The 18,435-nt window shown below is 44.1% G+C and overlaps 1 protein-coding gene across 1 annotated transcript in view; it reads right to left on the reverse strand.

Annotated features, from left to right (window-relative positions):
- The window catches only part of nrxn3b (neurexin 3b), a 262,834-nt gene that overhangs the window by 237,234 nt on the left and 7,165 nt on the right, over window positions 1-18,435 (reverse strand). The window contains exon 4 of the mRNA XM_076084372.1: window positions 18,064-18,075. Within this exon, the coding sequence (XP_075940487.1) occupies window positions 18,064-18,075 (12 nt within the window). The remainder of the gene's footprint in view (window positions 1-18,063; window positions 18,076-18,435) is intronic.

The raw sequence follows: 18,435 nt of genomic DNA on the forward strand, positions 1-18,435 counted from the left end.
ATTAATGTCATGACATTGTTAATAAACCATTTGATAAAACATATATGTAAATATAAAGCACTTAAAATCACTATTGTCTTGATATTGACCTTTTGCCTATTTCCATCTTTAGTGCAAAGAACGCTGTGATTGGATGATTTCAAGCATCTTTTTAGGAGGCTATCAAATGATATGTTTGAACTCATAAACATGAGGAGGTTGTAGAGCCTTTCTTTAATCCCTGAGTAGTGTTTGCAGGTCTCCTCAGGCCATATATGGCCCTGACAATGGCTGAAATTGCATTCTAATGCACTTCATACTACAAACTCAATCAGTTTGTACTGCATACGGCCTACTAAATGAACGAGTGAGTGTGATTTTACCAGCAGACTGTTCACACTGAAAGCTCAAGAGACGGCTGAGACGGTATCAAGACACGCCAGCGGCTGCGTCACAGCATTTCTGAACAGAGTGCCTGAAAGCAGCCCATCATTTAACCATGAGACACTGCAACTTCACTCACTGCCGGTGTTTTTGAGCAGCACACATACTGAAAACTATGAACCTACACACCATCAAAACCCACAGGAAAGTTTCAATTGGGGCGTAGAGAAAAACATTTACTTCTGATGCTGTTGACGATCACTTTCCAAACAGGCGTTATTTGGATAAACTGACCTCACTATTGGGACTCTAAAGAGCTGACATGAAAACATATCAAAACTTAATAAAGTGACACATTAACAGCTTTTAGCCTGGCTCAAAATCTCACAAGACTGACGGACAGTCACAAGGCACCCAGACGCAATGCATTGTGGGGCAGTTTAGTATGTGCAGTAAGCTCACGTGTCATACTTAGATATTCTGGTTGATGTAGTAAACAGTATATACAACCAACTACACACTCAATTTCAAGTCATACTTAGTATGAATAGTATACAAAGTGTTAGTATGAGATTTTGAAGACAGCCAAGCTCTTCAAATAGAGCGCTCTTTTAGCTACCCGAGAGGAAAACTGCAGGAAAAAAAATCTTCAAATCCTTAGCTGCTTCTTGTTAAGAATAGTTCTCTTTTCATTTGACCAAGATAAACACATCGACATCTGGATTTTGGCAGCTGGACAGTCAGAAAACGATGTGTAGAGAGATTTTAGTATGTAAATCAAATGAAACTGTAAAAGTGAAGGGGGGAAAATGGGACACTCATATTATCATATATTCTGAGGTATAATTACATTTTTGGACTTTGAGGAAGTTCTATAGGGGGGGTTTCAAATGCTAATTTGATTCAAAGTCATTATGCCAAAATGTAAATAAATAAAAACACACCTCAGTTTTCCTCTGTTCCTAATTGATCCTAACATGTGTGCTGAACATTTCCATTGTCCCTGCCTATAGTCCAGTGAGCCTCTAGCCCAGGTTTAGCAGGCTAGTGTCCCTGACAGGACCTGAGCTACAGTGGAGTTCACACACTGGCCCTAAGCGCCGTGGCCCCATTCTGCCAGGAAAACCAATTACTTAGTGTTTCGAAGCCCTCTGAAAGCCCGAAAGGGGCCCATCATTTAACCATGAGACACTGCAACTTCACTCACTGCCGGCCTTTCAGCAGCGGGTCACACCAACACACAAATACACACATACTGAAAACTCCTATGAACCTACACACCATCATAAACTTCAAATTGGGGCATGGAGACAAACATTTACTTCTGATGCTGTTGATGTAATTCATCACTTGAAAATACAACCTCTAAAAATGTGTCTATTTTTCCTGAGCTTGAGAGATGACACACATTTTTACATAGAAAACCAGCAACATCCCCAGTAATTTAAAAAGAGAAGGAACGCAAGATGGATTATACTTCATGAGGGAAAAATAAATTGAGAAGCACTCAGCCCAAAACATCAGTCCTGAAAGTCGCAGTACTGTATTTTCCAATTAATGTTTAACCAGCATTGGGCGGTGAGTCAGCGGCTAACAGAGTGACCTCTCAGCACCACAGATAGGGTAAGCTTTCTACTGCTCAGTGTCTTCTTACCAACATATCTCACACACACACACACACACCAACAGGTCAGTGCACCCAAACAAACACTGGTGCATGTATGCACTCACGCACGCAGTCACACGTCAGGTCTGCTGTACCAGACATGGTGTCATACATTACTCTTTACGTGAAGCCTCATTTAGCTTGAAGAAGCTGCTCTTGGTTTACACTGTGATGCATCTCTATCTGTGGCTCATCAACTGTATTGTGTGATAAAGGCTTTTACACAAATCTTCTTCAGACTGCTCCGTTTGCCTCCAGTACATTCAATATGCTCACTCTTTGTCTGTCTTGCTCTATCTCTCTCTGCAGGATAAGTTAATGAGTCTAATGAGAATAAAGACTGAAGGGGGAGAGAGGGAGAGAGAGCGAGGGAAGGAGAAAGGGAGGAAAGATGGGGAAGCAATCAGATGTGGCTCTGCCCAGCCCTTGGCAATGACAAAGTGGAGCAATTATGCATGAAGGCTGTGACATTGACTGTGGCATCACCTCTTCTGCTGATCTGTTAAAAAGCAAACACACTCTATTATTCAGTAAGGCTCTCACTCAATCACACGCACACACATGCAGACACACACGTTGCCCTGCCAAACATGTTCAAGGACACGGACGATCGTACGTTAACAGGTTCACACGTCTGCGCACACTGCCGCGTCATGGGGCCGGTGTGAGCGCTGCACCGAGCAGGTCAGCAGAAGGTCAGAGATGTTCCACAATCTCTCACCCAGTGGGTGTGTTAGCTTCTGTGAGAGGAACGCGTTCCCTTCACCACTCCGTCACCTACTTTTAGACTCTCATTTCTCTCCAGACGCGCACGCACACACACACACACACACACACACACACACACACACACACACACACACACACACACACACACACACACACACACACACACACACACACACACACACAGCTTACCCCTTAACCAAGTACACGCCCGCGGCCCCCATCATCCCTCTCCACTGCCCCACTTGATGCTGGGGTGCATAGTGATGGTGTCATGCATGAAAGAGATATTGATTACTCACAAGAATGAGTCCTCAGTGGCTCTGGTTTATACTCACTCATAACCATAAGACCTTTACACAGTCATCCTCACATGTACGACATAGCTAGGCTGGACTGACTGCATTTAAAGGGGAGTTACTATGGAAAACATGAGACATTAAGCACTACTGAAGGATGATTCTGCTTTATTCAAATCTGTTCTAGCCATTGTTTGCATCAATGCCTGTACCTTCGTGTAAATGTTTACGACAGCCAAGATCCTTGGCGACTCACACGTGTAGCTTAGTGTGCAAAATGAAGAGACATTATCGAGATGACGTCCGACTCTACCCGGAGGCTGAGGTTTACAGCTCAAACACTGAGTGAGTTCTGGCTCGGTGTGGAGAGGGAGCATCCACTCATCGGACAGAGGGCTGTGGGCATTCTGCTTCCCTTCCCCACATCCTACCTCTGTGAGGTCGGCTGTTCTGCTGTTGCCTCTCAAAACTAAATACAGATCTAAGCTCAACATTGAGCATGAATTGAGAGTGGCCGTATCAAGTCTGCAACCCCGTTTTAAAAAGATGTGTAGTAGAAAGCAGCCAGTAATACTGATGAAACTTGATGGCTCACATATCTGCACTCATTTTGTTTTGCACAGGTTGCACGTTGTTGTTTTGAAAAGATATGCAGTGTAAAACTCAGTAAAACTCTTTATTGACAAATATTTGAACTTGTTTGGTTTAGTTTTTCACAGGTTGCACTTTATTGTTATTATCTTGGAAAGATCTTCAGTGCAAAACAGGTTAATTGCAGCCACAATAAGCTATCCATCCATCCATCCATTTTCCTCCGCTTATCCGGGGTCGGGTCGCGGTGGTAACAGGCCAAGCAGGCTGACCCAGACTTCCCTCTCACCGGCAACATGTTCCAGCTCATTCTGGGGGATCCCGAGGCGTTCCCAGGCCAGCTGGGAGATGTAATCCCTCCAGCGTGTTCTGGGTCTTCCCCGGGGTCTCTTCCCAGTTGGACGTGCCTGGAAAACCTCCAGTGGGAGGCGTCCAGGAGGCATCCTAATTAGATGCCCGAACCACCTCAGCTGACTCCTTTCGACGCGAAGGAGTAGCGGCTCGACTCCAAGCTCCCTCCTGATGACCGAGCTCCTTACCCTATCTCTAAGGCTGAGCCCGGCCACCCAACAGAAGAAGCTCATTTCGGCCGCTTGTAGCCGCGACCTTGTCCTTTCGGTCATGACCCAGAGTTCGTGACCATAGGTGAGGGTAGGAATGTAGACTGAGTGGTAAATTGAGAGCTTTGCCTTCCGGCTCAGCTCCCTCTTCACCAAGACGGTCCGGTGCAGCGCCTGCTTTACTGCTGCAGCCGCACCGATCTGTCTGTCGATCTCCCGCTCCATCTTACCCTCACTCGTGAACAAGACCCCGAGATACTTGAACTCCTTCGCTTGAGGTAGGCACTCCGTCCCCACCTGGAGGGAGCAATCCACTGGTTTCCGGCAGAGCACCATGGCCTCAGATTTGGAGGTGCTAACTCTCATCCCCGCCGCTTCACACTCGGCTGCAAACCGCCCCAGTGAATGCTGGAGGTCACGATCCGAGGAGGCTAACAGGACCACATCATCTGCAAACAGCAGAGAGGCGATCCCGAGACCCCCGAACCTGACATTCTCCACCCCCCGGCTGCGCCTAGATATCCTGTCCATGAAAATCACGAACAGGACCGGTGACAAAGGGCAGCCCTGGCGGAGGCCAACACCCACCGGGAACGTGTCTGACTTATTGCCGAGAATGCGGACACAGCTCCTACTGCAGTCGTACAGAGACCGGATCGCCCGTTGTAATGGGTCCGGCACCCCATACTCCCGCAGCACCCCCCACAAGAACCACCGAGGGACCCGGTCGAAAGCCTTCTCCAAGTCCACAAAGCACATGTAGACTGGTTGGGCAAACTCCCAGAACCCCTCCAGTAGTCTTGCGAGGGTAAAGAGCTGGTCCACTGTTCCACGGCCGGGACGGAATCCGCATTGCTCCTCTTGAATCCGAGGTTCGACAAATGGTCGGAGCCTCCTTTCCAGCACCCTGGCATAAGCCTTCCCCGGGAGGCTGAGTAGTGTGATACCCCGGTAATTCGAGCACACTCTCCGGTCCCCCTTTTTGAAAATGGGAACCACCACCCCGGTCTGCCAGTCCATGGGCACTGATCCCGACCCCCATGCGACATTGAAGAGGCGTGTCAGCCAGGACAGCCCAACTATGTCCAGCGCTTTCAGCATCTCAGGGCGGATCTCATCCACCCCTGGCGGCTTGCCACCGAGGAGCTTTTTGACTACCTCAGCGGCCTCTGCCAGGGATATGGGTGAGCCTCCCCCTAGATCTTCAGGCGCTGCCTCCTCTGCAGAGGACATGTTGGTCGGGTTTAGGAGTTCCTCAAAGTGCTCTTTCCACCGCCCGAAGATGTCCCCTGTCCGGGTCAGCAGTCCCCCCCCCCCTGCTGAGAACAGCCTGGGGTAAGCCCTGCTTTCCCTTCCTGAGCCGTCGGATGGTTTGCCAGAACCTCCTTGAGGCCAACCGAAAGTCCTTCTCCATGGCCTCCCCGAACTCCTCCCATGCCTGAGTTTTAGCATTCGCGACCACCGCAGCTGCAGCCCTTCTGGCCTGCCGGTACCTGTCAGCTGCTTCGGGAGACCCCTGGGCCAACCAGGCCTTGAAGGTCTCCTTCTTCAGCTTGACGGCTTCCCTCACCTCCGGTGTCCACCACCGGGTTCTCGGGTTGCCGCCACGACAGGCACCGATGACCTTCCGCTATTTTTTGCACAGATAGAACTTTATTTGCATTGTTCTAACAAAGTGATTGCACATTGCATTTGTTTTTGTCTGATGGAGCAATCTGGTTTACTTGAAAGTGATTGCAATTTTCTTTATTCTATTATTTGAAAAAGCACAGATGGAGGAGTCAAAATGTTGTTATTTCAATAAAAGTTCGACATGGGCCATTTTGTTACAATTTTGTTGGGGTGGTGGGGCATGAACATTTTTCTTCCTCCAAAGTGGGGCGTGACAGAAAGAGAACCACTGATTTAGCATGTTAGCATGCTAAGATTTGCTAATTAGCATTTTACACAAAGTACAGCTGAGCCTGATGGGAATGTCATTACTTTTGCATTGGTCATAAATCAAAGTAATGGACATATAGCCTGTTGAGGGATGATCAGAATTATTACAATTCATCCTGAGGGGGACATTAATGTGTGTATCAAACTTGTAGTAAAATATGGCACTACAACCCAAAATCTCATGGTGCGGCTCGCAAAAAGGTCAAGGGATCACCGAAGGCCCCCGATTATTTTTTCCATTATTTTAGTTGTGGACAGACAGTCAGGCCCACGTTGCCATCCATAGAGCAATGCTGCTAACGTTGCTAAAATTGAACTTTTGAAATTTTTGAACAAGCCTATCAGACCACCAGTGTGATGCCGCAACAGGAAAATAAGTGAGGCGGAGGGGCCAGCAGGACTGCCGGCCAATCCCAGTAGATGTTTTTGATTAATGCTACACATCCTGTTTCATGACAGTAAGATGTCAGCCGTGGAAATAACAATTTGTCAGAAAACAACACCAACATAAAAATAAAAACACTTAAAAAAATTAAAATGCTAAATTTGCTGATAATCAGCGACGAAAACCTGGCTGAGCATGAAAATGCCAGATGGCTGATGGTTCTCTTCCTCAACAGCTGCAGTGAACATACCTTTGAGCAAGGCATTTAACCCCATGACGAGCAGGAAAAGGGATATTTAGTGGATAAGAGTCTTCTGAAACCACATTCCCATTTCATTTCTATCTTCTAGCAAAAAACACACAAGCAAATACATAAAATGAATAGAAAATTACACAAAAACACAACATGAGAACTCAAAAAAGCACTAATAATTACGGGCTTAAATTCATCAATCCCTTCAACTTAATGATTCCAATAGCGTGTGATTAGACATCCCAGTGTGTCATCTTTCACATGAAAAGACTAACACAAAGACACACACCTGTCAGGATCCACGATAGGGTAAAAATGGAGTGTGTGAGCTCAGCATATTTCAGAGAAAATGATCAGCCAATTACACGACTAATTATTGCCTCTTTCAGACCTGTCAGACTGTGCAGGAGCAGGGCAGCGGAGATCAATGGGATGTGTTCATTTGAGCAACACACATGCACACCGTTGAAAGGGAAGAAGACGATCAAACGCTATCAAATGCATCCGTGAGTCTCTCAGAGGACCCCCAGTCAGCCGCTGAGGCAATGGGGGTTAATGGGTGTGTGATGCTTTGAGATTCCTACAACATGCAAGATGAATCTGTTATCTGCTAGGCTACACTCACTATTTCTTTTTTTAAATGGGAAAAGAGAAGAGATAAAAGACTTAAATGATGTTTTGTTTACTTAAGTCTTCAGGCAGGGTCAGGGCTAGGACTGCAGAGGAAGAGGGGAACGAGGGACGGACGGAGGGCAGGGAAGGGGAGCATTACAAAACAGCATTGAACTTTAACTAAACTAGGAAAAATGGAAGTGAGTAAGAGATCAAGAAAGAGATGGAAAAAAAGGAGGGACGGGTGATTTAATCATGAGAGAATAACTATTTTCACGGTTTGCAAAGGGGGGGGGATGAGGAGGGAGGAAGTGAACTGATGACTAAAAAGGATGGGGGAGGTGTTGGTGTGACAAATGGGTAAGGGTGAAGGAGTGACAAGATAATGAACGGGACAATAAAGACAGGTTGAAAGAGAGGACAGATGGGGAGGAGTAAAAGGAGGAACCAGTGAGGGGATAGTGTTAGAGTTGTTCCAGGTCCACAAATGCCTCCGATACAGCCTAAGATGCTGGATCGAGCATCGGCAAGTGCATGACTCTCTGCACCGATCAGAAATCCCATTTATCAGCTTAGTTACGCTCCACAGGAACAACTACATGTGTCGCTCCCGTTGTTGGTAGTTGTTAAAAACTACCAATGACATGAGTTTCTTTATTTTTATTGTTATTTTTACTGTTGCTATTAGATCAGTACTCTGCATTTGACGATATGTAAGTTCAGGTGTCAGAATCTGTATCCGGAAGGAAATAAATATTGCAGCATGGGAAGGACAAACAGAAGACATCTGGAGGAAATAAAAGAACACAGATAATGAAGAGAAAGCCTCTCACTGCACACTGAGAACATAAAAGACAGGGGTCGCTGAAGCATCTCCTACAACTGAGCTATACAATGCCAGAGCCTTGTCGCAGAGGTGCTCCTCCTACATTAGTTGTGAAGGCACCAGGGCTGTAGCTTCCACTGAGGACACTGAGGACATTTCCTCTGAATTGTTTGTGTTCTTTCAAAAGAGTTGCCTGAATATAAGTACTGACATTTAACTTCAATCCCCTCATTTGGCATTTATAAGCACTATAAGCATACCCCTTTGTGTACTAAGCACATAAAACAACCACAAATAATTAAAAGCCCAAACGTTCACCGCCACATGAATATCCATGTGCAGCCAAACATGTCTTCTCCTTCAGAAGCCATCCAGCATAGAATTGCACACATGGCTGGAAATGTGCAACATACACAAACACACAAACACACAAAGGAGCACACAGCAGGCACAGCGTTGGGAGCTGATCAGTGCTTGATTATCTTCCTCAGTGCAGCGCACCCTAAGCAGAACCAAATCGGATGACTTCATTAGCATATCATCTACATAATGGTTCCACCAGAGCAAGGGCATTCGCCTGCTACATGGCTGCTACCATGTCTCATTCTGAGGTGGGGGGGTGAGTGTCAGAGATTCTTTCATTTTGGTTATAAGTAAGCATATGCTGGGTCTCTTTTGAGTCACATGACTGTTTAGACATCTCAACTCACCAGTTAATTGAGGGCAAGATAAAAAGAGAGTTTCCTCTCTGATATTTCCAATTATAAGCCTTTCTGCTTCAAATCAAAGACGGAACACGTGGGCAAGGATGTTTGTACGCTGAATGTAAATTGCCTGAATATTTCTATTTTAATATTCACAACACTTTCCTTTTGCAAATCACCTGGGGAATGTTTGATTAAAAAGCTTAAATAAATGTGTTAAATAATAAAAGTACTGCCCTAAAAAGATCTTATTATAAAATGATCAATATTTACTTTGGCATTCCAGTCTGATCACACAAAATATGTGTATTTGGTACAGACTGGTATTTTTCTCCTCAGTTCTTCCCAGAATAAAAAGCCAGGTAATATTATCAAAGGCTCTTAGAATATGTATTCTAGTCAAATGGTGCCGTGAAAGCTTTTCATTCCTCACCTCATAAAAGTCTGCCCTTGGTTAGTGTTTGAAGAACGGCTCTTTCATTTTTTTTAACATTTCATATCACTTACTTTGGAACTCTAATGTTAATAGAAGCCACGGTCACTTTTCCATTAGCTCTGGTTCTTTTGTGCTTAATAAGTACGAGCTGCCTTCATCATAGGTCAAAGGTCAAAATCTCACCAACTCAGATGAAATACTTTTTTGAACTGAGAAGAACAGAAAAGAAACAGACATTCTGTCAGGCAAGTTAGGTCAGGCTCCATGATATGAAAGCTGAGGAGGTTATATGTCACTGATGGGAAAGAAAAGAACGCATTAGAAGAGAGAAATAAACGCTTGTTTGACTTTAGCAACGTAAAGGCACAATCCACATATATAGTACGGAGAAAAGGACCAGATAGGGCTTTTGTTTGAAAGATTACTTTGCACTGCAGCTGGACTGTGGACTGACTCTTGTCAGGCTTTAGTTATGTTAGAGCACGGACCGATCAGCGTCCTGCGAGGAGCGACTGGCAGCTACGTTGGCGTGGTTCAGGTGTGTGATGACTCAGAGTGGCAACTGTTTGCCAAAAATGTCAACTCCTGAAGAGGTTAGAGTAGCTGCAATAGAGTCAGTTATATCAGAGGTGCAGAGTATTTCAGAGGGTTCATCCATTCACCTGCCACATATGTTTTCTAATGTGACTGAACCTTTCCAAAAAGCTTCCAATGACGATTTCCCCGATGGTTCTGTGTAACAAACCATGTGGCAGGTCAGGTTTGGTACAAGACTGTTTTTTACACAGGGATGAGGGATTACTGTAGGACAACCCCAGACGTTACCATCACACTGGTTAAATACCTAATACAAGACGATCTTCACAAATGAACACCATTGTTGTGATTTTTGAAGCGTGAATATAATCAGCAGAAGTTAAAAGCTCATGTTGGACTATAAAGGAAGGACACCATGGTCACATGACTTCACGTCTCCAGCACTAAGCTAGAGGAGGACTAGTCTCATGTAGACACTTGTTAGCAACCGCTTTTCTTAAGACACAAAAGTTTCTAAATTCACCAGAGGGGTGTTTACTGATGTATCTTTTATTGTAGAACCAAACTTTGAAATCTTTTCAGCTTGTGTTAACCACAGACCTTTTGTAAGGCATCTAACCAAAAACACATTCACATTTACTTTGAGATGAGGAAAGTGCAAAAATGCTGACTAATTTCTGGGCTTTAGGACTCCCTGCAGCACTCTATAAATGTGTTGTATAGTTGAACAATATAAACTGTTCAAAATAATTGAAATATGGAATAGGCCACACCTCGAAAGATTTGGCAGACATTTACAGGAACATGCTATGGAAAACAAAAAATAACAATTTGAATAAAAACTGATTTTCAGGGTCATAATACGTAAGTGGGAAAAATGCTGCAATATCTGGCAACCATCCATGGCCTATTTATTGTAGAGAGGTGTGTGAGTGACCAAATAATCTACATCTTACGATCAAGGAAGGGAATTCCACCTGTGCTTTACAGTTGGAAATGTTCTTTTCTAAAAGGCAACATTCACCGTTGTCTTTATCCATTACGGAGGAAAACATGCTACCAAATCTAACTGAAAACTGCTCCGTAGTTCCTGAGATATGGGGCTAACTAACAGATCGACCACACTTTAGAAATGAAGCTGTTTGGCAGAGGCAAACAGAGAAAGAGAGGGTGAAGCAGAGAGAGGAAGAAGAAGAGAGGAAGAAGCAGTGTGCTCTAACAGTGCTTTCTGTATTTCTTACCATTCTGCTGCCATGTTTGTTTACTCTCTCCCTGGTGTGAACATCTATGCATGGCTGCAGCCATCACATTTACACATGTCACCCTCTGTAAAACCACACACACACACACACACTCCCACATATTCCTAAGCCTTCCTGCGCTCATACATAGACTCTCACAATACAGCCCTTCAAGCCACATCTTAACCCAGTTATTTGCATAAATCCTACTCATAAGGTCTCAGGCACTTCACAAACAATACACAGCATTCCTGAGTTTTCAGCCTCATGTGTTCACTCAGTATACTACTACTACTCCTGCATGGCAACCATTTTCTTTGTCTTATTTTACAACATTTGGCTAATTTGAAGAGATATGAGAGTGTATCCGGCACATTTATAGTTTCCTGACTAGTGAGCCATAAAATCATTCATGTGTGGTATGTTTAAGCTCACATCCCTTCCTGTTACCATAAAGATGTACGTTCATGTATGCGTGCAAACAGATCTTCTCTGTGACGCTGTGTATAAACAGTGCACAGTTGATGTTTGCCCAGCTGCAAAGCCCATAACCAATAATATTTCATGCAAACACATTCAATATTTTGGTGAGAAAGTGTCTTAACCGAGCACAATATTCTTTTGGCGATTAGCAACATCGAAATAAGATGGCCAAATATGTCAGTTACATATTCACATGCTCTCTCTCTCTCTGTCCCTCTCTCTGTTGCGTAACCACGCACTCATGATCCGTGAAAAAGTGGGAATCAGTTTTGCTCGGTTGATCCCAGAGGTCAGCAGCAGAGAGAGAGAACAGAGGCAGAGGAGTAAAGGAGCACAAGGCCAACAGAGAGTGAAGGAGGGAAAGGAGGTGAGTTGGTGTTGCGCAGAATTGCGCATTGTAGCTGACAATGCTTTGCGAACCTCTGCCTGTTGTCGGGGGAACCAGAGATGCAGGCAATGGCTCCCAGAAAGGGTAAAAGAAAGAGCAGAAGATAACATGACAGAGAATGGTGTAATGGAAAAGGAAAAGACTACAAGCCAAATAACAGAAAGGAACAAGAGTGTGCAAACAGAAGTGAAGGAGATGACACAGCAAAGAAGCAGAGAAACATGTAAAGGAAATTAGAAAAGGAGAGACAATCAATACCTCCTTCAGACTCAAGTAACAAATGTAATGAAACCAATTTAAAATCTACTTCATTCCTTAATAATACAGCTTTGAATCACGCACAGAATGGCTCGTTACCTCGACAATTCTGAACAATTTAGCCCCCTGGCAGACGTAGAAAATAAAAGTTCTCTAAATCAGCAGCATTCTTAAGTGTCTTGTTGGAGTGATTTAGGAGAACTTACCGCATTCACCAATTTTCTCGTATATTGAACTTTCTCTTACGAAAACAAAATGTCCAAGTGGTCCAGAGCTGCGTAGGAGTCATGTGACATTACTTTGTTTTGTCCCAGACGAAGATTTTCACTTATGGATTACATATGTCATTAGCAACTTTGCATGAGAAAACCCTTAATAAATGACACTTCTTAACTATGCTGACAGTATCCTGTTTGACTCTGCAATTCAAATTATAATACATCATCATTTACAGTTATATGAAGTTAGGAGCGTTTGCTGATTTTGACGTGGTTCACTCGTACAAGCCAGCCGTACGAATGAAAGTGACAGAAAGTCCAGATAAGAATACGACAATGTTCTTGCATGAGGCCCAGTGAGCTGCAGGAGGACACAGGAGGTCGGTATTTACAGCTCATATTTCTGACTGCTTGAGGAGCAGCCGGTCAGTGCTGAAATCAATTTGACCACTGCCCTCAATTTTTAGTAACTTTGAGATCCACCTTGAGGATTGTGGTGTAGTTTCAGACTGAGTAATGAGGAGAGGCAAAGCTAAACTCAATTTCAGGGGGAGCGTCTGGCCAATAATAGCCGTTTATCAACAGCACGAGCAACGCGTGCCAAAGCCAGCGAGTGACAGCTGGTGCTCTGAATCCAAAGTCTGAGGCATAACAGGAAACCTCCTTTTCATTTACAAACCACACCTCTGATGACACATAGTGCCTGTTTCTATCTCATGCATTACAAAGGACAAGGACAGACAAATGTCTCATTTTGCAACATGCAATCATAGGTCAGTAAAGTAAGTAGGGTTACGACCTTTAGAAAAAGAAGATGGATAGTAGCACTATGGAGCAACAGATACTGAGAGTGCCCCTGTCGGTATGTTATGCGTGCACATACATGCAGCAACGCGATACACACCTGCTGACACTTTCACACTATCCACTAATTGACAGTTAGCTGTGGTAACGTGCCAACAAACTTAATAATGCACCGGCAACAGTAAGGAAGAAGTCTGCGCTTATGTTTAATAAGGAAGGAAATTAATTCAATATTTAATTCAGGGCATAAGGAAACCATTTTGGTTTTTAAAAACATCAAATGTAACAATAACAATAATCTTTTTTCACCAAAAAACTCTACGGGTTTCCTTTGAAGGAACACTGCACTTACATCACATTACACTTCAACATGCCGGACCTGCAATGGACGGTTCAAAACACTAAAAAAGGATCAAAATCCATGCAGCAGAACCAGATATGATTTTTTTTCTTTGAATACATTATTTCTCCTGGTCAAACGCTTTCCCCTACATTACATCTATATAGTATACTGGCAATGTGAACTAACCAAAAAGCTCGGAGGAGGATGGACAGAGCTGCACATAAATCCCACTGAAGCCTAGCAGCATCTGTGGACAGGCAGTAAGCACCAGCATAGCACTCCCATCTTGAGCCTGACTGTGATGTTAGGCTCATGATGTCCACAGCACTTTGAACTGGAGAGAAATGAGGATAAGGAGGGGAAGGAGGGGGAGGGGGGGGGTTGAGAAAGGCTAACTGGAATACTGAGGCAGGCAGAGATGAATAGAGTGGGACAAAGGCAGGAAGGGCGACTCAGAGAGATGGAGTCAGAGTCAGGGGAAGGGTGGCAGTCAGGGAGAGAATATATATATAAATAAAGAGAGAGAGAGAGAGTGTGTGTGTGTGTGACAGAAGGAGAAAGAAAAACTCTTTTCTCTATGCACTTTGAGGGGATAATTAGGGAGAGTGACTCCAGACGTGGAGAGTAAATTCTCAGTCCTAAGCCTTCATGCAGGCGGATTAGACTCAGGCAGAAGTCTTCACTCCCTCCTCCCTTCCCTCACACGCTTACTGCTCTCTAAAGAGGACTCGCCCCTAATGCCAAGTTATGTCCAAATCAACTATGGCAGTGCTCTTTCTCCGTCCAGCCTGGAGTCCAAACAGTTTCATAACAGAATGAGATGAGATCCATATCATCCAATGTACAGGGGGGAGTAAGTGCAGTTAAAGGAAGGAGGCATCCTGCACATCAGGCTGCTTCAGTGGATTTGGAGCTCGCCCTCGTTAAACGTTGTGTGATAGTGATACTCGTTACCCGGAGAGGTTGTTAGGTTTCTATGTGGAGCTAACATCAGCAGAGTATGTTTGCATATCATGAACTAGCATTAGCACTACGCTAAGCTAGCTAGTGAAGCGATACTGAACTATACTACACGTGCTGCTTTAGCTTTTTAAATGAGTGTAACAGTGAATAAAGATGTACCTGCTTTACAGGAACAGTGTTGTTCCTTCATTTCATTGTCTTCTGTCTGGATCACCAGGTGATGTGGTGGTTCACCTCTACACTGTGATCTGAAGCTTAAGCTTTTATCTTTCACTGTTGAATCAGTTTGACATCCTGGATAAATCCTTCTAACACATATTGAAGTCCTTCTCTCTGCTTGTAACCATATTTTGTCCCTCCCCATTGTGTGTGTATTTTCAAGGAAAATCTGCAGCGTTATTGAGCTTTGGTCACGCATATAATATATATTTTAGTGCTCAGAGGAAAGCCATAACGCTGGCAGCAAGGCCTGCAGGCTGTAGCTAAGAGTCTCATCTCTGACCCAGGGCTTAATTGTAATACCCTGATGAACACCATCCAGGTGTCCTCTGAAAGCACATCATTGATTAGACATGGGGGAGGAAGAAATGACGTTGAGGGTCAGTGAGGGCAATATGGGCCTTCATGAACAGGACACCATGGTCAGAGCGTGTTCACACTCTTTGTCCTATGTTAGCAGAAAATATGCTATAGAATTGTTTTTGATCATTGCTTTGAGAGCAGGTCGACATCCCAACATAATGAAACTAACAAGTACATATATACCAACAAGTGTACACGCAAGCCTTCGTGATCACATCTCACTATATGGATAACACAGGTTACTGGGGTTTTTGATTTAATTTGCAACCAGGTGAGCACATCTGTGAAGTGGAATATACTGTACATATCTACAGGTTGAAGTGCAGAAAGTTGCAAACTGGAGCAACATTGCTAACTGGAGCACAGTCCTTGGTCCATTGCCATGGCTTATAAAAAGTTTGCTATATCGTCAAAGCTATGCATCAGAATAAGGTGCATCTCTGAGCCAAGAACAATCTGGGCCTGGCTGATTGATAGATGGCTCGGGGTTCATGCGGCATCAGTCACAGATTTGAGTACAGGAGAGACAAGGTGCTCCATATTTCTCAATAGAAATATGTGGCTTCGCAACAGACACGCTCCCCTGGGCCCTACATCTTCAGCACTATCCTTATTCCTTCTTTCTTTCTTTCTTTCGCCTTCAGCCCCCTCCCCCAGTCTCTCGAGGTACTCCTCTCGGGTCTATTCTCTAGTCTGTTCTCCCCAGCCTTACTCCCCTACTTACTGTGACCTCTGGCCACTGTGCCATTTACAGTACATACACACACAACAGCAGAGACATGAATCTAACAGCACAGGGACCTACGGTAAGGAACATTCTCCTTTTAAATATCATGTATTTCTCAATAATTAGTCATGTTATAATTGATGTAACCTTGGTTACATGTATGTGTTCCAGAATCATCTTTCTTAACATAATTACAGTCTGGAGCCATTCCAAAGATCACTGCAGGGTTACACAGAGACAATCATTCCCACTCAGGACTAGGGACACACAGTCCCTAGTCCATCTGACTTGCATGTCTTTGGGCAGTTGGAGGAAACTGGAACACCCAGAGGAAACCCCCATGGAAGCCACATAAGAAGGACTAGAGACGTGAATCAAACCTGGGTCCTCCTTCTTCTTCTGTTATGTAACAGTGCTAACAAGTGAATCTCTGTGGGACCGTTCACCACACACTGATCGACCACTACCTAATGTACTAATGCAAGTCTACGGGAATTTCTACCCCATCCATGGAAAGAATACAGTGCAGGGTCTGATAACAAGCCAACTGGTCACAATATTGAAGACATCAACTCACAAACATTACCTTTCAGTGAGAAGTAACAAAATACGTAACTGTCCCCTTTACATGATATCAAGCAAGATAGATGATCCCATTGAGCATTCCCTGAGCCTCTTACCTGAGTAGCGATTGTCCAATCATAGCTTGGCTAACGTAATTAGGTGGACCTGCCAAGCTTTGGATTTCTTCACATGAAGAAGCGAAGTGCCTAAGATATATGTGTAGTAAGATCTATACAGTTTGGACGGTGGTGTCATTTTTTTTTGCATTCACCAAACACAAATCAAAAAAAGCTTAAGAGATGGATTCAAAAGTGTGTCTGTCTGCTGTAACTAACTATTTTACAATCTACAGTGGTAACCCAGTGTGACTTTCAATGTCATGGAGGACATCACACTACGTGTAATAAAATGCTACATGGATCAGCTGAGGATGTCTTTTACCATGAGATCATGTATGAAGCCATCAAGTGCGTCTGTAAGACCCCTGTTACAAGACTCGTGTTAATAAGCAGTCAACATTAAATACTTAGCCAGAGACAGCTTTTGAAGCAACGCAGCAGCTAACGTTAGCTCGATTAGCTATCAGGAGCTGATACAATCTGCCAGGGAACAGTTGTCATTTCAGACAGGTAAATCAACGACTGCTTGTTAAAAAATAACTGAGAATTTTGTGTTGAATCAGGCCTGTCGTCATTGTAACAGCAATACCTGTTATGCAAGAACAACAAGCTTGACAGGGGTAGCAACAGTAACTAAGGGGGGGGGGGGGCTTAAGGAGCGGTCACATGTTCAATATAGTGAACACGGGCAACTCAAACACACACCATTGTAGCCAGTCTCATAGTAGTCACGTTTCAGTCAATTAAAGTGATATCAATCAAACCGGGTGATCAAAATCCACAGTTTTCCTCCAGCTAGCCAAGGGAGGCACACACACACACACACCCACGCTCGCATACACACACACATGACCGCACACAGCTACACAGTGTATCACATGGCTTTGATAAATGAATAATGAGGCTATTCTCTGCATGATTGCAATATACAGAGACCACTGCTATGGCCTCATTCACATGGAGCCAGATGTCGGGTCAAATTCACCAATCAGCTCCTTTTCAACATACATACAACTGTCACATCCAATTAAGCACTTAGGCACACACACAAATGCTTGTATGTCTACACATAAAAGCATATCCACCTCATCTTCACATATGCAGTTTATCATTAATATTTACTCTTTGCAAAGACACTGAATAACCCATCATCGAGCTTACTCTCATTCTTATTAACACAGTAATTGTCAAGTGTAAAACACTTACAGTAGTCTAGTGTCAGCACTGACACCGATATTATTTTCAACTCAATCATTCATCCTTCATGCAGCAGTACATGTGGGCGCTCGCGAGCTGGAAAGCATCCGAGTCCCCTGATTTTCACTTTCTCTCTCAAACACACTGACGAGCATATGCACACATTTAATGAACACACATAATGAATGATTAACCAGTGGCAGCACAAGCGCAAACTCAAAACACACACACACGACTCTTTCAGTGCAGATAAGAGTAAAGAAAGAGAGTGCTGTACCTTTGTTTCTACCTACAGTTTTTGGAGAGGAGAAAGGATCCGAAGAGATAAAAGAGGCAAGAGTGTCATCCCGATGAGCGCACCAGAGAAAGACAGCAAAAAGTGGGGATAAGTTTCTGTTAGTCTCCAGTGAGCCTGCACACTGCCAGCTGACACTTTGATGCAAAATGTTGACAATCATGCAAATGGTGGAGAAATGGGAGAAGGGCAGCAGACAACTGACACTTCACAATTTGAGCATGTTTATTTTCTTCTATTTTCTTCATCTTTATCTAAGGTCACACCAGAAAGAGGCACAGCCAGATTCATTCCTCTTAAAATAAGAGACTTGACGCTTGGTGCTACTTGAGGGTCGAGCAGTAGCGTTCTTTG

Source organism: Anarhichas minor, unplaced genomic scaffold, assembly GCF_050575085.1.
Source record: "Anarhichas minor isolate MPS153535 unplaced genomic scaffold, ASM5057508v1 ptg000136l, whole genome shotgun sequence".
Lineage (NCBI taxonomy): Eukaryota > Metazoa > Chordata > Actinopteri > Perciformes > Anarhichadidae > Anarhichas > Anarhichas minor.